At 40.0% G+C, this 24,884-nt stretch overlaps 1 protein-coding gene across 1 annotated transcript in view; it reads left to right on the top strand.

Moving 5' to 3' along the window:
• Positions 1-8,243: 8,243 nt before the first annotated feature.
• LOC117404705 (butyrophilin subfamily 1 member A1-like) overlaps positions 8,244-24,884 on the top strand; it is a 163,527-nt gene continuing 146,886 nt past the window's right edge. The window contains exons 1-3 of the mRNA XM_059014624.1: positions 8,244-8,350; positions 21,985-22,058; positions 22,261-22,608. Of these exons, the coding sequence (XP_058870607.1) occupies positions 21,989-22,058; positions 22,261-22,608 (418 nt within the window). The 5' untranslated portion in view covers positions 8,244-8,350; positions 21,985-21,988. The remainder of the gene's footprint in view (positions 8,351-21,984; positions 22,059-22,260; positions 22,609-24,884) is intronic.

Below are 24,884 nucleotides of genomic sequence, written 5' to 3'. Positions count from 1 at the left end.
ATTAAGTGTTGTGTATGTTCTCAAGCTGGACCCTCTCGTCAGTTTTACTCTCAAAGTGGGATAACAATTGATTAAAATACACGAGTTTAAATGGAGCTGTCAGGTTTCAGCAGAGGAATCCACGGCTCACCGCGCATCAAGCGACCCCTGTGGCCGATAGTGCGCCTGTGGTTCTGCAGCGGAGCCACCAGATCTGTGTTGTCCTCCGGCACTATAGGTCTGGTGGCATTGCTGTGGATCTGCAGTGCAAAAAATGTTGGCTTGGCAGGAGCACGTTTCGGAGGACGTGTGTTCCAGACGCCATTTCCCGAGTCGGGGGAGGGGGGCGACGACTACATTTTTATAAAAAATATATATAAAAAATACAAATAAACCAGGGAAGGCAAGCACTTTGATATCCATACCAGTTACACGAAGCTATTTATTATGTTTTGAAACGCACATAACGCCCCCAAAAAAAAAAAAAAATCCAGAGGTTCGAACGTGCAACCCGCTGCGCCTCTAGGTAGCTGTTGAAATGTATTTAAATTTTTAAACGGACGTAAATTAATAAATGGCAAACCAGGAAAATACATGTCACTAATTGATTTGGTTGATTATATATATATATATATATATATATATATATATATATATATATATATATATATATAAATATATATATATATATATATCCAGAGCAAGGTAGAAAGTGTCCTTCATCATCATCATCACCATCATCTTCATCTTCATCTTCTGTTCCTTACTTTTTATATGTAGTGATCTTGGAAAACAATAACTAAGGAACGGGATATGTACCAGTCATGGCATTTCACATGTTGGTCAACATCTAAGTAAACCAGAGAAATCAAGCACTTTGACATACATACCAGTTATATTACGGAATTTATTTTTGTTTTAAAACAGCACATATCACGGGGGAAAAAAAAACTAAAAAGAAACCTGTAGGGTTCAGGGTTCCCGAGTGGTGCATCCAGGAAAGGTGCTCTGCGTGGAGTGCAGCATGCGCTCTATAGCCTGGACGTCCCCTGTTCGAGTCCAGGCTGTTCCACAGCCGACCGTGGCCAGGCACTCCCAGGGGGGTGGCTATTTACAGTATAAAACATTAAACAAAATATATAAAAAGCTACAACATAATGCATTACATATAGAGATATACACACATATATTGCATATTATTTATATACAGTGTCTTTCAAAAGTATTCACCCCCCTTGGACTTTTCCACATTTTATGGTGTTACAACCTGGAATTAAAATGGATTTAATTAGGAGTTTTTGCCACTGATCAACATAAAAAAAGGCCATAATGTCAAAGTGAAAAATAAAATCTAAATTCTAAATTAATTACAAATACAAAACAGAAAATAATTGATTGCATAAGTATTCACCCCCTTGAGTCAATATTTGGCAGAGGCACCTTTGGCAGCAATTACAGCCATGAGTCTATTTGGATAAGTCTCTACCAGCTTTGCACATCTGGACACTGCAATTTTTGCCCATTCTTCTTTGCAAAATTGCTCAAGCTCCGTCAAGTTGGATGGGGACCTTTGGTGAACAGCAATTTTCAACTCTTTCCACATATTCTCAATTTGATTGAGGTCCGGGCTTTGACTGGGCCACTCCAGGACATTGACCTTTTTGTTTTTAAGCCACTCCAGTGTGGCTCTGGCTGTGTGTTTGGAGTCATTGTCCTGCTGGAAGATGAATCTTCTCCCAAGTCCCAGGTCTTTTGCAGACTTCAGCAGGTTTTCCTCCAGGATTTCTCTGTACTTTGCTGCATCCATTTTGCCCTCTATCTTCACAAGCTTTCCAGGCCCTGATGCAGAGAAGCATCCCCATAGCATGATGCTGCCACCACCACGCTTCACGGTAGGGATGGTGTTCTCAGGATGATGTGCGGTGTTAGGCTTGCGCCAAACATAGCGCTTAGCGTTGAGGCCAAAAAGCTCTATTTTGGTCTCATCAGACCATAGAATCTTCTTCCACTTGGTCTCAGAGTCTCCCACATGCCTTCTGGCAAACTCTAGCCGAGATTTGATGCGAGTTTTTTTCAACAATGGCTTTCTTTTTGCCACTCTCCCATAAAGGCCAGTTTTGTGAAGCACCAAGGCTATTGTTGCCGTATGCACAGTGTCTCCCAGCTCAGCCACGGAAGACTGTAACTCCTTTAGAGTTGCCATAGGCCTCTTGGTGGCCTCCCTGACTAGTACCCTTCTTGCCCGGATACTTAGTTTTTGAGAACGGCCTGTTCTAGACAGATTCACAGTTGTGCCATATTCTCTCCATTTCTTAATAATGGACTTTACTGTGCTTCAGGGGATATTCAATGCCTTGGAAATGTTCTTATATCCTACCCCTGATTGGTGCTTTTGAAGAACCTCATTCCGGATTTGCTTTGAATGTTCCTTCATCTTCATGATGTAGTTTTTGTTAGGAAATGTACTAACCAACTGTGGGACCTCCCAGAGACAGGTGTATTTAACCTGAAATCATGTGAAACACCTTAATTGCACACAGGTGGACTCCATTCAACTAATTATGTGACTTCTAAAGACAATTGGTTGCACCAGAGCTTATTTAGGTGTGTCATAGCAAAGGGGGTGAATACTTATTATTATTATTATTATTATTATTATTATTATTATTTATTTATTTATTAGCAGACACCCTTATCCAGGGCGACTTACAGTTGTTACAAGATATCACATTATACAGATATCACTTTTTTTTTTTTTTTACATACAATTACCCATTTATACAGTTGGGTTTTTACTGGAGCAATCTAGGTAAAGTACCTTGCTCAAGGGTACAGCAGCAGTGTCCTCCACCGGGGATTGAACCCACGACCCTCCGGTCAAGAGTCCAGAGCCCTAACCACTACGCCACACTGCTGCCCACTTATGCAATCAATTATTTTCTGTTTTATATTTGTAATTCATTTAGAACAATTTGTAGATTTTATTTTTCACTTTGTCATTATGAACTTTTTTTGTGTTGATCAGTGGCAAAAACTCCTAATTAAATCCATTTTGATTCCATGTTGTAACACAATAAAATGTGGAAAAGTCCAAGGGGGGTGAATACTTTTGAGAGCCACTGAATATTTTCTATTCTTTAACTTTGTTTATTTACAGATTACCGGATAGTAACACATTCCTCCTGCAGTTACTGAACATGTTCCCAATCACAAGGACTGTGATTTCCAGTGTTGGGTCCGCATGGCCAGTCTTCAGGGAGAATGTGTCGTGTGCTTAGTGATGTCATTGATGATGTCATGTGTGATGTCAGGTGTGACAGGAAACACACAGATAAGGGTGCAGAGTTAAGGTTGCGTGGCTACCTGAACTTGCATTTTCCAAACCTTTGAACTTATTGCTATTGAATTAATTTATAACACAATATGGTTTGGTCTTTTTTATATTTATTTTTTTTCATTTGTTTATGTATTAATCACTGTTTCTTTCTAATCTCATACACATGGATTGTCTTTATTCTGTATTAGAATATTATTGTATATGTGTGTGTGTGTGGGATTTGTACTTCACATCTGATCCCTCCTCATTTCATTGTCCAGTGAATTCTCATCCTCAGCAGTTTCATTTCTATACACTTTATAAAATCCACACTTTAAAATGATGATTTTATTTTTTATTTTAATTGAATGTCTTACCTATCTTACCTGAATCTGCTAAATTCTGATTTTAGTTCTGCCTTTTTCACAATATGTTTTTATTAGAGATGTATTATTTATTAATTATGTGTTGTCAGTGCAGGTCAAAAACCATAATAAGATCTTCATGTCTTTATTATTATTATTATTATTATTTATTTATTTATTTATTTATTTATTTATTTATTTATTTCTTAGCACACACCCTTATCCAGGGCATCTTACAGGCGTAAACAAAAAATACATTTCAAGAATCACAGTACAAGTAATAATACAATTAAGAGCAAGATAAATACAATGACTTCAGTTCTAGTAAGTACCAGCATATTACAAAATACGAATCAATATCAGAGCAGACAATAGTGTCAGTGATGGTTACATCAGGATACGACTAAATGCGAAATGCTACAGATTGAATAACACTTGTGGCAGATTACAGTACAGTACTCTGTAAAGTACAGGATTAAATGCAGAGAAATAGGGAGCAGATAAGTGCAAGTAAAGCGCATTTAAGGAAGATTTAGTTTCTTTACCCATGAATGATGTGTTTTGATATGTATTCCTTCACCTTAACCCTAACCAACATTTTTAAACAATCTACGTGATCTCTACTCCCTATTATGCTGTTTGACCAATAAAAAAGACATAAAAGCATAGCTATTGATTTAGATGCAACAAGAAACAACACTGCTGTGTTTAATTTATGCACAAAATAGATTAATTTATGAAAACCGAGTCTTGAGAAATTAAATTAAAACCAATAGAAGGTTTTTACGTGGAGTGAAGATGCGGTGCTGACAAGCGGGCGCTTAACTTAGCTCTTGCTATTCCTTATCCAATGCTGCCATCGTGTGGCCATTTAGTAGAACAGTTGGTTCTAAAAAAACTATACATATATTTTTTTAATCTAAACACAGTTCAGTAACAAGCGGTTGCTGGTGCCCTCTGCTGTTTGCAATGAGTAGTACAGGTAGTGAAATCAGCAATTACTTTATTTATGTATTTATTTTTTTATTTATTTATTTATTGATGGATGGATGGATGGATGGATTGATTGATTTCTTAGCAGACACCCTGATCCAGGGCGACTTACAATTGTTACAAGTTATCACAGTACAAAGGATCACATTATAAAAGATCATATTACAGAATATCGTAATACAGATAAGGGCAGTTATGAAAGTACCATAAAATCAATTCAAGTAAGAGCAAAATAATAAAGCACACAGTAAATTATAAGAGTGAATTCGACTAAGAGCAGCTAAACCTGATAGTAACTATTTGCTGATATGAGTCCAGTAAGAACAGGCAGTAAGCATGATAAATACATGAGAATGATTTCAAATAAGAGCAATTACAAAACACTTTATTATTTATACACACAGTACTCTCCTGGTTATCCTGTAAATATTATTTTTGCTGCATTTTAAGAATTTATCTGAATGTGTATTTTTGCACAGAGGTTAATGTTAATTCGAGTCATTTCAAAGGGCAACTGAGCTGTGGTCAGATAAATAAAAAATAAATATTAGAACAAACAGTTCTAGTAAATGGACACACGATGGCAGCATTGGATAAGTAATAGCGAGAGCTGCGTTCTGCCAGTCTCCATGAAGTCCCCGTTTACAGCACAGGAAGCCCCGCGGCCCGACACCTCCCCATGTGAGTTTCATTATTTATTCTTAAAACCAATACTATTTTAATCCACAGCAGGGACTGATAAAACAGCCTTTGTACAGCAGTTGCCCTGCGGTGTGCAGGTCAGGGAGCTGTGTGGGTGCTGGAGTGCGCGGCAGAGCGGATTCACACTCGATCACACAAGGGAATATAAAGAACGCCGTGTTCAGAGCTGACTCTGCGATTTAGTGTGTGGATAGATTATTATTATTATTTGTTTATTTAGCAGACGCCTTTATCCAAGGCGACTTACAGAGACTAGGGTGTGTGAACTATGCATCAGCTGCAGAGTCACTTACAACTACGTCTCACCCGAAAGACGGAGCACAAGGAGGTGAAGTGACTTGCTCAGGGTCACACAATGAGTCAGTGGTTGAGGCGGGATTTGAACCGGGGACCTCCTGGTTACAAGCCCTTTTCTTTAACCACTGGACCACACGGCCTCCTTATTGAAACCACTGAAGCTGTTCTTTGATCTCATGCAGTGTTATAGGAGTGTGCAGAGCTGACTGCTAATCAAAATGATCTAGACAGCATTCAGAACTGGTCAGACACATGGCAAATGACATTTAATAGAGGAAAGTGGAAGGTACTGCACGCAGGCAATACATTTCTCCCCCTTCCTTTCTATATTGGTTAATTGTGGGCTCTAGTTTTTTTTTTTAACATCACTGAGTTCCTTGTCCCTGTGGATTGCAAAAACAATGTAGAAACATATAGAGAATGGATGGGAATGGTCAATAAACATCACTGCTGTTTCTCTTAAAGCGTGTTTATTTATTTCTAATACTGGACCCTGTCTTAACACTATATCACATTCTGAATATGAATATAGTTGAATTATTAATTGTAGGTAATACTTAGAATACCAGATACATATTTAGCATTAAAAAGCAACCCATGTGATTTCTTTAACAGTCGTTCATTGTTTTGTGTATCAGCCTCCACACAAAGCCGAGCGCAGTGCGGTATACTGTAATGATGCTGCAGTCAGTCTGCCCGGACTGCACCTGAACCATCTTGAAAAAATGAAGCCTTCAATAAGCTCATTTGTAAAAGTTAGTAAAGAATGGCGCTATATAATCTAAGGAAGCTGAATGTGAACTCCTAGCTGGAGCAACGAGAGAGGGAGAGAGGGGGCGGGGCAGAGAAGGAGGCGGAGACGCTGCTAGGCAACCGGCTCCTGAACATTCCACTCCGCTGAGCAGAGACCGTTAGGATTTAAAAATGCCAAAGTTCCGAGCGGCGTCAGGCGCTTCGTTTAATTAACACACCGTTGCTGATATTTTAATTTTGAAGATAACCATATTTTAAATACTCAAATAGCACTGTATTAAAAATACTTCAGGTCAAGACCGTTTTCCAACAAATAAAAGAAGGTGCGTATTTATAATAAGTATATTTGTTATGATATTAAGACTAAACGAATGTGCTGCAGTTTGGTGTATCATGTATTTGTTTATAAAATGTTGCAGTGTTTCTTTTTTAATATTAATATTTTATTGTTTTCTCAAAATAACATCCATACATTATCAGTTGATCTGCTAGTGTAATCAAATCTCAATATTACTCGTCAGTAATTCATACATAGACACGCTGTGGTAACTTCAATTGAAATGTAAGGCTGGATTACAGTTTAACCGAAATAAATAAATAAATAAATACATTAATAACGACATGAAACAAAAATACGTTTTGGTAGCTCATAGGTATTTAAATTACAAAATGCGACCCGTTTTAGAAATGGATTTATATACTAACTGCCGTATTAATGTAAAATTATATTTCAAAGTGTTTGAGGTGCAGACTCGCACAGGTGATTTGTAAAATCCAGTAGTGTTGTAGCGGTCCGTGTGTTTGTGTTTCGTGTTGTGTATTCGCTCTTGTCTCCCCTGTCTGGGTGCTGTTATTACCGCTGTATTGTGTTCCTCCCCTCGTCTGTATTCCCTGTAGCTGCGGGTTCGCTCTGTCTCTGTGGCTGTGCGAGCTGTCCCGCACGCAGGGTGCGCCCTGCTCCCTGTCATTGGCTGTTAGTTGTGTGTGCCCATTGGTCCTGGTGTGCGGCTGGGGACCAATGGGATAGCTGTTCTCTCCGGCACTCGATTAGCATAAAGGCGCGGAGCTAAATTATAAAAGGGGGCTGCTGAGAGATAACGGCTTAAATAATACTTTGAACCTGAAAGAAGCGTGTTGTCTCCTTCTCTTCTTTCTACTGCGTGAAACGCTACAATGTGTTAAGAACCTGTAACGCCACATTACTTAGCACTCGGGGGAAGCAAATGATTCATTTGGAAATAATTTGCTGTGAGATTATTTGGATAAATACTCAGAATTATAGATATATGGACTTTTGATTATAATATACCCACATGTATTTTTGTTTCATGTCGTAATTTATTTATTTATGTATTTATTTAAACTTTAATTGACGCTTTCATTTGAACCTCTTGCTGGTGCCACGGCTTGTCTCTATCTATTCACAGATATTTGATGTTTTGTTTAGTACACACTAGCAGCTGAGCTGATAATCTTATTGGTTTTGTGTAAACAATAACACGTTATACTGTATTACAGAAAAAAAGACTGAGGAGGAGGCAGTGTGGTTCAGTGGTTAAAGTCCCGGGCTTGTAACCAGAAGGTCACGGGTTCACATCCCACCACTGCCGCTGCCTGACTTGCTGTGTGACCACGAGCAAGTCACTGAACCTGCTTGTGCTCCATCCTGTGGATGAGATGTTAAATCAACGTCCTATTGGAAGTGACAGTTCACAGACTACCTCTTAAACTGCTTTGTGATGGTGGTCCACTATGAAAGGTGCTATATAAAGAAATTATTATTATTATTATTATTATTTTTAAAGTATACCGAGCCGTGCGGGTGATTTCATAGGTTGTCATGGCAGCGCCGCTCATCACGGGAGGGGTTATCCGGGACAAACGCTTCCTTCGCTGGGTCGGAGAAACGCTGGAGTTCCGCTGGCTTCTCAATAAGGATCCCGAGGTATCCAACCTGAATATCTAAATCAATACAGTGACAACAAAGGAATGTGACATCTAACCCTAATAACTACATTAATTAAGCAGTAATACACAACAGGGTGAGTGTGTGTTATCATGAGGTAATATCGCCACGCCTTGGGTGCGTTGTGAGGCACTAGATGAAGTGGAGTCCTTCAACCGCCCAGGAAGTGGTGATATATCTCATGAGAACACACAGACCCTGGAGTATGTTATTGCTATTATTAAATTGGTCTGCGAGTGTGTTGTTGTTGGTAAATGAAGACTTTAAACTTTATTTTAATATTTGTTATGTGTCTCCCCTTCCACTGAGAGAAGTAGTTCCACAGTAACTAACATTGTTAGATTAACAATTAAACATTGATTTCAAACCGTTTTGTATAATATTTTCTTTTTCGGGGACTTCGATAATAGTTTCTTGTTTAGTCTTTGTAGATATTGAACTGGATCATAGTTTCAACATTTATTACAATTCTGTCACTTTAACTTTGTCATTTTTCATTGTACACACGTTTTTCATTCGAACTACAACACAAGCTAAGACTGTGCTATAGCCGTCCTCGACACACTTCCATTAGGGCCCAGCTAGAGAGTCACTGTAGAATTTGGGGAGGGCTCAATAAACTTCTCCTAGTAATACGATACAAAGTGTCATATTTTCTTAAACCCCTCCTAGCTTGCAATTTACTTCATCATGGTGTAAGACGCCTCCCATAGGCTTCTAACCCCAAACAGTGGGGGGAGGCCTCTCATCCAAAAGGCAGGCATTTTGTTTTCATTGTTTTAAGGCCTGTGCATAATTAGCACCTACACAAACACAACATTATCATGAAGCCAATAGTTCAATTTGAATATACCTCCTTAAACCTGCAGACCTCACAGTGTTCTCACCATGCAACCAAATTGAAAAAAAAAAATTATAAAGAATTAGTCATAAAAGTAAAGAGTTTAAGAAATTCTCGCATGTGGTTGTCTGTTGAGCTGCAAAAACTGGTAGCAGGTTCGTTTAGAGGGCGGCAATCACTTCAAACTGATTATGGCAATTACATCATTTCCTGTTAGCACCATGACAAAAAGGCCTTTTACCCCACATAGGCCTCTTACCCTGCCCTACCCTTCGTTTCTCCATCACAGACTTGCAGTGCTTATCAAACAATAATATAAACTGTGTAATTTAAACAACAACTCTGCATAACAGAAACTAATAGGATAGATGAAGGCAGAAGATAAGTTTTGCCTACAAGTGGATTATTATTATTACTACCATGGTTACATGGAAAGGCATAAGCTTCCGTCCACACGGCTTTTTTACAAGATATACTGAAACACACGCTGATCAATCTGTCCCTTCTTTATTAATCCAGAGAGATGGAAGATGTAATCCACTAAATAATAATACACTTCAGCAAGTAAGTGATAGTTCCAAACCACAATCACAACATGAAGGACAGATACCAGTCAGAAGTCAAAGGGCATGGGTCCCAGATAATGAATAATGAATGGCTGTTTTGATTTACTGTAACCGACTTCCTAGTTGTTGCAAATGTATAAATGAGTGAACAGATTTCAGGACACAAGATTAAAAACCTTTATTAGTGATTAACAAAACCCTGCCTCCCCCAAAAAAATACGTTTAATATAAGTTGGCTCCCAAAAAAAGAAAACGTTGAGTATTATTCCTTCCTAAAGAGCTGAAATAATAACTCATGTTCGTAACAGTGTGGCAGACACCGATATGAACATAGCACATTTAAAAAATATATATATATATATATATATATATATATATTAAGCTTTCTGGATTAGAATAATCAATTGAATTAGACATAAATGTGACAATATTGTTTAAACACCCTGTAAGTCATCATGTTTTGCCATGTTTGGATCACGTTTGAGAGGAATACTATACACTTCCATGTCCAGATAACATTTCTTCAACTTAGCTTTTTCAGACAAATTTATCTACACTATATTTCCAGAGTGTGTTATCTCATTTTAATATTTAATCCCAAAGAAATCAAGCCGCAACTTGTCAATTTACTCAAACATTATATTATATATATATATATACACACACACACATATTGTAAATGTAGCCTACCTGCTGAGGTTTACTTTTCACACTTTTAACACACAGAGCCAGACACAGAAAGGTACTTTAGCACTTTTATTATTTACAATAAAAGAAAATAAACAAAACAAAAACCAAACTCCTTTTCAGAGCACTAACTAAAACTTCCTCCGGCATCTAACTATGGCTGGACGGCTAAGCCGTTTACCAGCCAAAACAAGCCCCTTTTTAAACACACAGTTCACACACAGTACCTTCTTCAAGGATCTTCAGCAGCTGGCTTGTTCTTCAGCCAGTCTGCGTACGGCTGCTACTCCATCAGCCCTGACTGCAGGGCTTCTCCTGCTCTTATACAGGGCTTAATTGGTCTCAGGTGCTTCCCATTTCCTCTGCAGTCCTGTTGCCTTCTGGGTAATGTAGTCCTGCTGGTTCCTCCAGGACTACATTTTTTCCTCTTCCTCCCCCTACTCTGCCAGAATATATATTTGTGTATATATGTATTGCACTTTGTTCTTTATTGCTATTCATTTAATAGCAGTGCTATATGTGTCCAGGTTTATACTGCAGTAGGGGGTTCACTCAATTGCAGGAAGGTTCACATTGTGTGTTTTTCACATCATTTCATGGTGTTTTGCTTCAGGTTATTCTTTTTAATCTACATATTTGTTTTTGTGGGGCATTTTATTGTATGTGGAAAACACTGTAGACACAAAAAAAGGCATGCCCCTCCATAATGAAGTGGTGCCCCTCGATGTGCTATCCTCTAGAATCACCGCTGTGCAGGGCTTTGAGGTTGTGTTACTGTTAATATGTAGGCCTGGTGATTTCTTTTGTTGTTTTTACTTATCTTTGAAAGTCACACATACCATTAACAATAATGAAACATATCTGTTAACACGATAGCAACCTAACGCAGACACACAGAGAGGCATAGAGACACACAGAGGCATAAAGACACACAGAGGCACTGGAACAGATGGTCTTCTTCTACGGCTGCTCACTAACCTATTCCTCACTCACTTCTTACACACCCTCTCACCACGTGACCTTGTGATCTAAACTCCTTCAGTTTACTTTACAACTTATTTACAGCTTATTTTACAGCCTATTTTACGATCCTCCATCCTATCTCCTCAGGACACTGTTGATAGTATCTGTGATTAACGTCTATTTCCCTGAGATATGGTGCAATTGTTTCATAGCCTCCTCTAGCTCTCATTCATTTCTTTTCAGGGAGTTGGTTACTAGGCACTGCTGTCTCAAGCTTATTTTGAGAACAGAGACCACATGTGCAGTAATATTAACACATAGCTTTTAACACCTTCAATTCATTTTCCTGCACCTCTCTGTTACACTTTGGCATGAGCATTCTTTAGAACAACATTGTAAGAGTTTAGGAATCCGGATCTGCCTTTCCCTCTCCTTCTCTGTTCAAACCCTAACCTCTCCTTCTCTCTTCAAACCCTAACCTCTCCTTCTCTCTTCTAACCCTAACCTCTCCTTCTCTCTTCTAACCCTAACCTCTCCTTCTCTCTTCTAACCCTAACCTCTCCTTCTCTCTTCTCCCCTCCCTGTTTCATTCAGTGTTCTCCTCTCCCTCAAACCCATCTCCCTTCCACACTCTTCCACCCTCTGTTGCCTTCCCTCTCTCTCTCTCCCCTCCACTGTCCTTCTCTTTTCCACTCTCCTGTAATCTCAATGGGAATGCATATGCCAGGTTATCACTATTTAGTATTTGTGTCTGTGTTACACATTTACACATATCTTTAACTCACTCATGAGCTCCAGTTCTGTGAAAAGGATCATGTGTTGGTTTGATTTAAGAGGTGTGTCTGAACCAGGTACACATTCTTTCACTGGCAGACTGTGTGTGGGCGTGTTCCTCAAGGGCTGTTTCTCAGGTAACGGTACAATAAAACCAGGAATTGCACTTTGACCTGTACGTTAGCTTTAGACAGGCTACTTCAGACTAGAAAGCTGATCAAACAGATGGGAAGTTCTTTTCAGAGTGTGTAAATCTTTAGAATACACTTCTCATATCTAAACTCAGCTGTACTGATGCAGTTTAAAAAGCTGCTTCTATTTATTCTTAAAGAGCTGAACTGAAGCACAAGGACAGAGTGCAGGTGAAAGTGATAGCAGGTAAGCAGACTCTAAATCTGTGTGTTTAAATTTACAATAGTTAATAGAACAGCTCTCTTCAACAGTAAGTAGTGTGGTTCTGAATAATCTAGCGTTACCCGTCCCCGCGTGCTGCTACAGCTGTTTAAATACGTACCTGTAATTATTCTTTTCATTGTTAACATACTGACAACTTTTTACACTTATAACTTTAAAGTGTGTTTCAAAGCTCTTTTCAAAATGGCCTCTCTAGTACACTGATAGTGGAAGGATTATTGCCCACATTGTCAAACAGGGATTACAGCGATAACGATCCATGATGTGGTACGGAACAGAAAAGCCAGAGCACTTACAGACTTGGTTTGTGAATCAATAGATGTTTTAATGAAGTAACCAAACTTACATTCACCTCTGTTTGCCTGAGCAATGCAATGAAGACACAGTCTGTGATTGAGATGAGAAGTGATTGGTCAGTGGTACGTGGTTTGGATGAAGTCTGTTTTGTGAATGGTATCGAGTCAAACCCCATAGATTATCATTGAGGAGAGGAGCCTGTTTGTGAACGCTATCGAGTCAAACCCCATAGATTATCATTGAGGAGAGGAGCCTGTTTGTGAACGCTATCGAGTCAAACCCCATAGATTATCATTGAGGAGAGGGGCCTGTTTGTGAACGCTATCGAGTCAAACCCCATAGATTATCATTGAGGAGAGGAGCCTGTTTGTGAACACTATCTAGTCAAACCCCATAGATTATCATTGATCTGGAGTGGAGTCTGTTTGTGAACGCTATCGAGCTTCTGAGGTTAAGACTCAAGCTTGTTCACAGATGTCAGGACTGCCCAGTCCCTGACCACATTCCGGCACCTCCTTAAGACTCACCTCTTCAAACAGCACCTGTAGAACTCCTCTGTTTGTATCCTGGGACACTATCACCCTTCATTTAAATGTGCTTTATTTTGCTCTTATCTGCCCCCTATTTTACTGCATTTAATCCTGTACTTCAGAATACTGTAATCTGCCAAGTGTTTAACCTGTAGTATTTTGTATTTAATCATATCCTGATGTAACTACCACTATTTAATCATATCCTGATGTAACTATCGCTATTATCTGCTGTATTATTGAATTGTGGTTTGTCACACTTGTACTTTGCTTGAACAAAAGTTATTGTATTTCTTGCTCTTATTGTATTACTTGTATTGTAACACTTGAAATGTATTTGCTTGCGATTGTAAGTCGCCCTGGATAAGGGCGTCTGCTAAGAAATAAATAATAATAATAATAATAATAATAATAATAATAATAATAATAGTTACAATCAGCACTTTAAACCAGTAGAGCTGAATAACTCTGAGCACTCTGTCAAGCTGCTTGCCTCTCTCTACGTAACAAAGACAGAATCACTGATGTCTCCGCCCCTCCTCTCCACTCCTTGCAGCCTAAATACAATGATGTTAATGTAAACATGTAAATCAAAATCTAAATGAGAAAATGTTACACTTTCTGGCTGCGGTTTGGGAAATACTAAACCCCCATTTTCAGTGATGTTTCAGGTTTCAGCATTTGTTTTGGGCACGCCCCTGATTTCTATTGGCTGCTCTGTATGTCAGTCACACTGGCTACTCTTCAGAGGTGTGGAGTGATACACAGCAAACTTCATAACCTTGATAATGTCTGAATTATTATTATTATTATTATTATTTATTTCTTAGCAGACACCCTTATCCAGGGCGACTTACAATTGTTACAAGATATCACATTATATATTATTTCACATTATACAGATATCACATTATTTTTACATACAATTACCCATTTATACAGTTGGGTTTTTTTTTTACTGGAGCAATCTAGGTAAAGTACCTTGCTCAAGGGTACAACAGCAGTGTTCCCCACTGGGGATTGAACCCACGACCCTCCGGTCAAGAGTCCAGAGCCCTAACCACCCTAACCACTACTCCACACTGCAGTAGGCTGTAGTAATCCTACGTTACTCAGTTCATATGTGGTGATACTACAATGGAAACTGCAATCCAATTTTAAAAGCATTATCCAAGCATACAGTCAGAAATCCAGTTTTGTAAAAAGTCAGACAGGAATTAATTTTGAAATTCAAAAGTCGTACAGCTTTCATTTATTCAGTGGCTTTCATGCTATGAGGCTAAATCCATGTTGTGGAAGATGTGAAATTTACACTGGCTTACCTACAGATGACAGATTATTATTATTATTATTATTATTATTATTATCGTTGTTGTTTTAATAATATGCAGCAGAGAGTTTGAAATGTGTTGTGTACAGTTTCTCTTTTAATTGTCTTGCTGTCCTTGTGGGATCCACAGCATAGTAAAGGTTAGTGAAATTCTGGTTCTGATTTGGATTATTATTCAGCAGTGGGTCGACTGGACTTGCCTCTGATTCACTTACATCCGACAGGCCTTAGGCCAGCCTCCACAGGCTCTCTGCTTACAATTGCAATGAATCAATACTGTGTCCTGCCATTGTCCATACACTGCAACACACACTGAGAGCCATTTCAACCAGCTTCTCTCAATATCCCTAACCCTAACCCATGCACTGCAACACACACTGAGAGCCATTTCAACCAGCTTCTCTCTATAACCCTAACCCTAACCCATGCACTGCTTCACACACTGAGAGCCATTTCAACCAGCTTCTCTCTATAACCCTAACCCTAACCCATGCACTGCAACACACACTGAGAGCCATTTCAACCAGCTTCTCTCAATAACCCTAACCCTAACCCATGCACTGCTCCACACACTGAGAGCCATTTCAACCAGCTTCTCTCTATATCCCTAACCCTAACCCATGCACTGCTCCACACACTGAGAGCCATTTCAACCAGCTTCTCTCTATAACCCTAACCCTAACCCATGCACTGCTCCACACACTGAGAGCCATTTCAACCAGCTTCTCTCTATAACCCTAACACTAACCCATGCACTGCAACACACACTGAGAGCCATTTCAACCAGCTTCTCTCTATAACCCTAACCCTAACCCATGCACTGCTCCACACACTGAGAGCCATTTCAACCAGCTTCTCTCTCTGAATTGGTTTGTTCTTGTATTTGTATCATTGTGACTCATACTGCAGGTACTGCAAACCTACCTGGTAACCAATAACAACAAGAAATAATAATCAGATCACTAGTTCTAACTGTGATACACAGGCAGGCTGCTGATAATCAGATCACTAGTTCTAACTGTGATACACAGGCAGGCTGCTGATAATCAGATCACTAGTTCTAACTGTGATACACAGGCAGGCTGCTGATAATCAGATCACTAGTTCCAACTGTGATACACAGATAGGCTGCTGATAATCAGATCACTAGTTCTAACTGTGATACACAGACAGGCTGCTGATAATCAGATCACTAGTTCTAACTGTGATACACAGACAGGCTGCTGATAATCAGATCACTAGTTTTAACTGTGATACACAGACAGGCTGCTGCTACACTGGTGACACTGAAGTGATTGTGATGAAATGTAAATGAGATCCTTTTTATTCTCATGATGTTTTTCACCTGCAAAGCTGCTATGATTTCTATATAAACCCATATGAGGCAGTCCGTGTTTAAGATGCAGTTCAAAAGTGTGACTTTGTGCTTGATATTGTCACAGTTTAACATGGAAAGTGACTAAGCAATCAGAGTGCATCTTTTAGGACTGCCTGTATATTTGTTTCAGTCTTTATAGCTCTTTTACACTATAAAGTGGGGTATGTTTAGCAGTGCTGGTTCAATGTACAGTACAAAGTGCAGCATTGCTGAAAGTGTGCAGGATTATTCCCTTCTTAGAGCAGCTCAATCGTTGAATAGGTACATCTATTCATATTTTTTTGGTATTATTTGCGTTATGTCAGTCAGTTTCATGTGTAATATATTTCAGAAAGGAGACACCCACCAATGGAATGAAATGAATGATTTATTGAATTGACAGACAGACCTGCCTGTAAATGATTACGCTGTTATTTGAAATTGGCCCATGGTCTTGCCCATTGGAGCTCGTTAGCCGCCCCTGTGCTGGCAAAACTATAATTCAATAAATATGAGTTAGTGTGACAGGGTGACTGGGTGGTGACGTCAGGCAGAAGCAGGAAGGTAAACTGACACCAGGGAAGTACTGCAGTTTAAGGTGGCATTTGCCGTTTTTATTTAAATACAAAAAATAAATAAAATATTTTTAACAAAAAGAAACTGTGCTCACAGAGCAAAATAAAAGGGTAAACAAAAACAAATCTCTAACACAAAATAAATAAAACACAGGTCAGGCTGGGCAGATTGCCTTCACTGTTCCTATATTATTTTTAAGTTTCGTTTTTCTCTTTCTCTCTCTCCTCGCTCTCTGTGCTCCTCTCGTACACCCACCCCGAGTGCCGAGAGCTGCAGGCTTTTATAACAGGACCATCTCCCAATTAGCAACAAATTAATCACCTAATTAATTCGGGAGATGGCCACCTTCTGCACAAGTTTTTAAATGGGGCTTCCCATCCACGCTACTAAACAAAAACATTTGGCCACGCCGTCACTAACAAAACAAAACAATAACAAACCCCGCGGCGCTCGCCGTCATTTAAAATACATAACATTACTAAATCACAATACTAATAATAATACAAAATAACACAGGGGCGGAGGGGGACCCCGTTTTAAAAATAAATAAACAAAACAATGTACAGGGCACCTCGCCCTGTTACAGTTAGATTAAAGTAATGCCAGCGGGCAGGACAAGCAGCACCTGAGGCCACCTTCCCCCTGGACAAGACACAGTGCAAGGAGGAGGCAAGGGAGGAGGGGACCAAACAAACACTGAACGATGAGGGAGGAGGGGACCAAACAAACACTGAACGATGCGGGAGGAGGGGACCAAACAAACACTGAACGATGCGGGAGGAGGGGACCAAACAAACACTGAACGATGCGGGAGGAGGGGACCAAACAAACACTGAACGATGCGGGAGGAGGGGACCAAACAAACACTGAACGATGCGGGAGGAGGGGACCAAACAAACACTGAACGATGCGGGAGGAGGGGACCAAACAAACACTGAACGATGCGGGAGGAGGGGACCAAACAAACACTGAACGATGCGGGAGGAGGGGACCAAACAAACACTGAACGATGAGGGAGGAGGGGACCAAACAAACACTGAACGATGAGGGAGGAGGGGACCAAACAAACACTGAACGATGAGGGAGGAGGAGACCAAACAAACACTGAACCATGAGGGAGGAGGGGACCAAACAAACACTGAACCATGAGGGAGGAGGGGACCAAACAAACACTGAACGATGAGGGAGGAGGGGACCAAACAAACACTGAACGATGAGGGAGGAGGGGACCAAACAAACACTGAACGATGAGGGAGGAGGGGACCAAACAAACACTGAACGATGAGGGAGGAGGGGACCAAACAAACACTGAACGATGAGGGAGGAGGGGACCAAACAAACACTGAACGATGAGGGAGGAGGGGACCAAACAAACACTGAACGATGAGGGAGGAGGGGACCAAACAAACACTGAATGATGAGGGTGAAGATGAAAGAGGGTATTTATATAGTTCCATGATTACATATTTGATGAGGGGGCGGTTTCTCCTTTCAGAAATACAACCAAAGAAATTCCCAACACAAAAATAATGAGTTCTGAGTAAAAATAAAGAAACTTATTTAGAATGTTGTCTTTCAGTGTATTAAAATAAAACACTAGGAAGTGTATGTAGTTCTACCTAAATATATGAGAAATCTAATATTTATACCTTTAGAGTTGTGCATATTTAGAGAACATCTTTCCTGTTGTGTTGAAACTCACTGAAGACCTTCTTTAGCACAGCAAGTTATTGATCGTATCATAATCTCTCGGCAGATAGAGGCTGTTTTTCTGTCTCTCTGTCTGTCACACTGGTCCCTAAAAAGGTCCTTCTTTATCACAAATCAAGAGGATCAGAATCTGGGGCTTGTGGAGGCTCCCTGTTTATCTGTCTCCATCCAAGCGTTTGCATCCACTGTCTCTGAGGAGCACTGATTCACTGCGATGAAACTGGACATGATGGAGCACATGCTAAAGAGTATCAGACTGTGTCAGTATATGAAGGCATCTATCCCTCTGTTTGCTTGTGCACACAGTGGATAAGGGTGTGGTGATTCAAGAGTATCACACTGTGTCAGTATATGAAGGCATCTGTCCCTCTGTTTGCTTGTGCACACAGTGGATAAGGGTGTGGTGATTCAAGAGTATCACACTGTGTCAGTATATGAAGGCATCTGTCCCTCTGTTTGCTTGTGCACGCAGTGGATAAGGGTGTGGTGATTCAAGAGTATCACCCTGTCAGTATATGAAGGCATCTGTCCCTTGATTGGCTAGCAGCACATGCGTGTGTAAATATTTCAGTACAAACCTACATTCTGGTCTGGTCAATGCTTGTACACAGTTTGGATGTTTTATAAGTGTAAGTGAAGCTGAGTGTTTAAGCCTCCCAGGAAGGGTTTTGTGTTGAGAAATACAGTGAGGTAGTGTTGTGTGTTATTACCTTCTTATTTTCTCAACAGTATGAATCACAGTGGACAGGAATCAGCAGATATCTCAACAGTAAAAAGCCATGTCTGTTGCACACTTTGGAGGTTAACATTGAAGGAAACTGTGTGAATAATACGCCCAATTTTTAATTTGTAAACTATTATTCTGTTATTATATACTGTTATTTTAACGGCTTCAGAATTGGTATGACATCAGTGAATTGAAGAGAAAAAAAACTCAGATTTTCACTCTGCGAATCTGGTAACCATAAATTACATGAACAGTGCAAGAAACTAAAGCTCTGATAAACATTTGGTCAGACACCAAAATCCAAGCCAAACTGGACAAAACTCACAAAAATAGTCAAATAGATTCAGTTTTTTCTCAAATTACTTTGTTCAATGCCTACAGTAGGAGAACAGAGCAGAATTATCTACCTGAATACTGCACTCTCTACTAGTGCAGGCATTCAACATATGTATTCATTAAATTAGCAAAGAGCTCCGCATGTTCCCCTGCTTCCTTCCACAGCAATATGTAAGAATCTAAAACATGCTGTTAAAAACTGGAGCTACCTTGCAGGATATTGTAAACATCTGGTTCACAGACCATATAAACGAAACAAGTGCACTTGCAAACTGCATGGTAAACACTGTGTGTTCCACCCTGTACAGTTCACTGAAGATGCCTACAGTCCCTCAGGACTCACAGTCTCTACTGAGTGAATTAAGAACACCCTGTACAGTTCACTGAAGATGCCTACAGTCCCTCAGGACTCACAGTCTCTACTCAGTGAATTATGAACACCCTATACAGTTCACTGAAGATGGCACTCACTGTAACTGGGGTGTGAGTTGAAAACCCTGAACTGTCCCATATTTGCATCAGATGTGTTTTACAGTATTTTGACATTCAAAAGCCAATGGCTTTATTTTATATAAAACACAACATATATTATTATTACTGTTATTGTTATTATCAGCAGTAGTAGTCATGTGTAGTAGCCTACAATTCACCTGTTGTATAATGATTTGAATCATGATGGATACCGCTCCTATATTTAAAATACTATCTAAGCAAACTGCAATCGAGATATGAGGACGCACATCAACGTGTATGGCTTTATACAAAATTATTATTATTATTATTAATATTATTATTATTATTATTATTATTATTATAATAACACATAGTGTGAAGGGTGTCTCTTATTGTATAAGAGATGTCATCTCGCACAGTTTGGGCGATAGGACCGTGAAGCATCTGATTTCACTTGCGTTCGACAGTGCTTAAGCCAACCTCGTTTTGGGGTGAGTTGACTGTGAACCCCCTGAACCTCCCCACAGGCCATTATCTGCCAGTTAAGAACCTCCACCTCTGTCATTAACACTTCATTAGATTCATGGCTGTGGGGCCGGTACCACATAATTCTATCAGTTCAATCAACACTGAGAGTGATATTCCAGCCTAATTCTCCATGCAAACAAATACATTGCCAATAAGCCATTTTTCCATGATTTTTTCCCGGGGTAGTATTCCCCAATACAAACCCTAAGTCTCCTTACTTGATGGAGGATAATGTATTGGACATAACTGGAGCTCAGTAGCAAGACAGTTTGAGACATCCAACTTCTTAGTTCAGCAACACACTCCAGTAAGGTTGAAATAGCAGCGGTCACCAGGTTTCATAGACACATACAGCAGTGTGTCCTCAGCATAACAGTGAAGATGTGAAGAGTCACACTGTGTTTACCAGTGATCTCACCAGTGGAAGCATATATAAATACAATACTGGCTGGTTCAGTGTGTAATAGAATACTGGCTGGTTCAGTGTGTAATAGAATACTGGCTGGGTCAGGGTGTAATAGAATACTGGCTGGTTCAGGGTGTAATAGAATACTGGCTGGGTCAGTGTGTAATAGAATACTGGCTGCTTCAGTGTGTAATAGAATACTGGCTGCTTCAGTGTGTAATAGAATACTGGCTGCTTCAGTGTGTAATAGAATACTGGCTGCTTCAGTGTGTAATAGAATACTGGCTGGTTCAGTGTGTAATAGAATACTGGCTGGTTCAGTGTGTAATAGAACGCTGGCTGGTTCAGTGTGTAATAGAACGCTGGCTGGTTCAGTGTGTAATAGAACACTGGCTGGTTCAGTGTGTAATAGAATACTGGCTGGTTCAGTGTGTAATAGAATACTGGCTGGTTCAGTGTGTAATAGAACACTGGCTGGTTCAGTGTGTAATAGAATACTGGCTGGTTCAGTGTGTAATAGAACACTGGCTGGTTCAGTGTGTAATAGAACACTGGCTGATTCAGTGTGTAATAGAACACTGGCTGATTCAGTGTGTAATAGAACACTGGCTGGTTCAGTGTGTAATAGAACACTGGCTGGTTCAGTGTGTAATAGAACACTGGCTGGTTCAGTGTGTAATAGAACACTGGCTGATTCAGTGTGTAATAGAACACTGGCTGGTTCAGTGTGTAATAGAATGCTGGCTGCTTCAGTGTGTATTACCAGGGAGTAATACCATCGAGAGGTTCTGGGGACAGAGGAGCTAGAGATGGTATTACCTCTGCTAATACAGTGGATCTGCTACTACCTTCTCAAGAACATTGCTACAATCCAGAAATCTGTTGAGTGGATCGACTACTACCTTCTCCAAAGAACTTTAGCTAAGAATGGCAGGTTAGAAAAGGGTCTAAAATTACATTCCAAGTTGGATTTTTTGAGTAAAGGCTTAACCAAAACAGTTTTGAAGGCAGCTGAACATTCAAATAAGAACCATCCTGATGAATGTGATCCCTGATATTATAATCGGTTAGTGTCACACAGCTTTAACTAAGAGATCTTTATCATTGTTGTTTTCCAGGGAAATGAAGATGAGATTCCTGGGGAGGACCTGTCTCATTGTCTTGAGTTTGCTACCAGCTGTTTCTACACAAGGTGAGAGGGTCTGTAGAAATGAAACTGATCCATTGAGATGCTCCCTCTTATTTCCAGGGCCCTGTATATAGCCTGCATCGATATATGGGCTCAGAGAACTTAGCTAATAGCTCTCAACTATTTCTAATATTCTAATATTTCTACGGTTTTGAGAAATGGCCTATTTGTTTGCAAATGTTTTACCTCGTCTTTTCTTTCTCAGGTGGATGGCGTGTCGTTGGCTCTGATCAGCCTGTCATTGCTAAGCCTGGTGATGATGTCATCCTGCCATGTCACATTTCACCCAGACTCAGTGCTGTGGACATGGAAGTGAGGTGGTTCAGGGATATATTAGAAAAACCAGTCCATTTATATCATTTCCAAAAGAATATTCTAGGAGTGCAGGACAGAGCTTACCAGGACCGCACTGCTCTCTCTCCTTCTGCACTGCAGACAGGTGATATCTCTCTGAAACTGAGAAACGTCCGGCCCTCTGATAGAGGCGTCTATACCTGCGTAGCTGGTGATGGAAGTCGGTATGAAGAAGGACAGACTGAAGTGATAGTCGCAGGTCAGTAATGTTTGATACACAAGTTGAACCCACTACTAATGTATTACCAGCTCTTGTCTCTTCATTACAAAACTACCCACGGCTGTAATATAAATAATCTAGACTTTCAGTACGCTGAACAAGTAATGTCCATGACATATACCAACAGTCTGTACATAACAGTATAGAATATGAATTACCAAGTTACAAAGATGTCAGTGAGACATGGTGTCAGGAATCTGAACAGAAACACACTCCCATTATACCCTCAGAATCTGATATCTTCAATCACCTTTACTTAATAATCTTAATACAGCTGTCCCGCGTTATACCGCCCCCCTTTATAATGCCACCCTCGCATACTGCCAGCTATTCTCCACACCCGTTCTCCACTCACCGAACACACAACCCCGAGTGAGTAAAACGTGCATCTATATATACTGTTGTGCCAGGATTCAATTACTAATTAATTATTCACTTGAATCCCAGCATGTGAACTAATTATGTGCAACCTCGTGCTCACATATTAAATACTTTAAATGCACGTGAAATACAATGCTACATTTTAAATAACTTGTGCAGTACACATCCATTTATATCCCGTGCAGCCATCTCTATACACCAACATTATTATTATAATTATTATTTTTTTATTTCTAAGCTGACAACTTACAATTGTTACAAGATATCACATTATTTTTACATACAATTACCCATTTATACAGTTGGGTTTTTACTGGAGCAATCTAGGTAAAGTACCTTGCTCAAAGGTACAGCAGCAGTGTCCCCCACTAGGGATTGAACCCACAACCCTCCGGTCAAAAGTCCAGAGCCCTAACCACTACTCCACACTGCTGCCCAATTGAATTTTTTTGCTGACCCATACTACAATGCCACCCTCATTTATTGCCTGTTTCTGCCTATGGCCCTTACCTGACGGTATAAAGAGGATTGACTGTGTCAAGTTTTACGACAATGGATTGAGCAGTTCTCTGAATATATAAAAGAATCTGTGAATTGTGACGTGCATACAGTACATATGACTGCCTCCCCTAGAGCCCCTTCACAGGGCATAATATAATACAGGGGAGCTGGGATCCTCACAGGACTGGATATGTCAGCACTGACACAGTAACTCATAATATAATACAGGGGAGCTGGGATCCTCACAGGACTGGATATGTCAGCACTGACACAGTAACTCATAATATAATACAGGGGAGCTGGGATCCTCGCAGGACTGGATATGTCAGCACTGACACAGTAACTCATAATATAATACAGGGGAGCTGGGATCCTCACAGGACTGGATATGTCAGCACTGACACAGTAACTCATAATATAATACATGGGAGCTGGGATCCTCGCAGGACTGGATATGTCAGCACTGACACAGTAACTCATAATATAATACAGGGGGGCTGGGATACTCGCAGGACTGGATATGTCAGCACTGACAGTAACTCATAATATAATACAGGGGAGCTGGGATCCTCGCAGGACTGGATATGTCAGCACTGACACAGTAACTCATAATATAATACAGGGGGGCTGGGATACTCGCAGGACTGGATATGTCAGCACTGACACAGTAACTCATAATATAATACAGGGGAGCTGGGATCCTCACAGGACTGGATATGTCAGCACTGACACAGTAACTCATAATATAATACAGGGGAGCTGGGATCCTCACAGGACTGGATATGTCAGCACTGACACAGTAACTCATAATATAATACAGGGGGGCTGGGATCCTCACAGGACTGGATATGTCAGCACTGACACAGTAACTCATAATATAATACAGGGGAGCTGGGATCCTCGCAGGACTGGATATGTCAGCACTGACACAGTAGTTCAGTAAATTATAAAGACGTATAACTTGGGCCCTACGTAATTCACGGTACATTTTCATCAATTTTACAGTCATAACATTTTAAAGATCTTAAATTTCACGGTTTCAGCTATTTAAATCTTAAATTTCACGTTTTGTTAAAAACTGCAAAATATAAACATGTAAAGCCCTGAACAAAAGCCTGTGTCTAACAAAGCAGAAACGCTAAAAGAAAATGAAACTGAGATCCAGAGGATCGCTCTACGATTGTTGCATTTCTGTTATTAAAAAAAAAAAAAAAAAAAAAAAAACTTTTCTGGTTTAAAACGTCATCGTGTGCAACACTAACTGAAAAGCTATTCTGAAACGCTGTTTCTCTTCACTCCCTGTCTCTGCGGTGTAAATGCCTGTCTGTATTTAGACACAGCTCTCTCTGCATCCACACAGTTTGTTGGAATAG

The sequence above is a fragment of the Acipenser ruthenus genome, chromosome 48, assembly GCF_902713425.1.
Source record: "Acipenser ruthenus chromosome 48, fAciRut3.2 maternal haplotype, whole genome shotgun sequence".
Lineage (NCBI taxonomy): Eukaryota > Metazoa > Chordata > Actinopteri > Acipenseriformes > Acipenseridae > Acipenser > Acipenser ruthenus.
The sequence above is the reverse complement of the archived record's forward strand: the minus strand, read 5'-3'. Positions and strand labels throughout refer to the sequence as shown.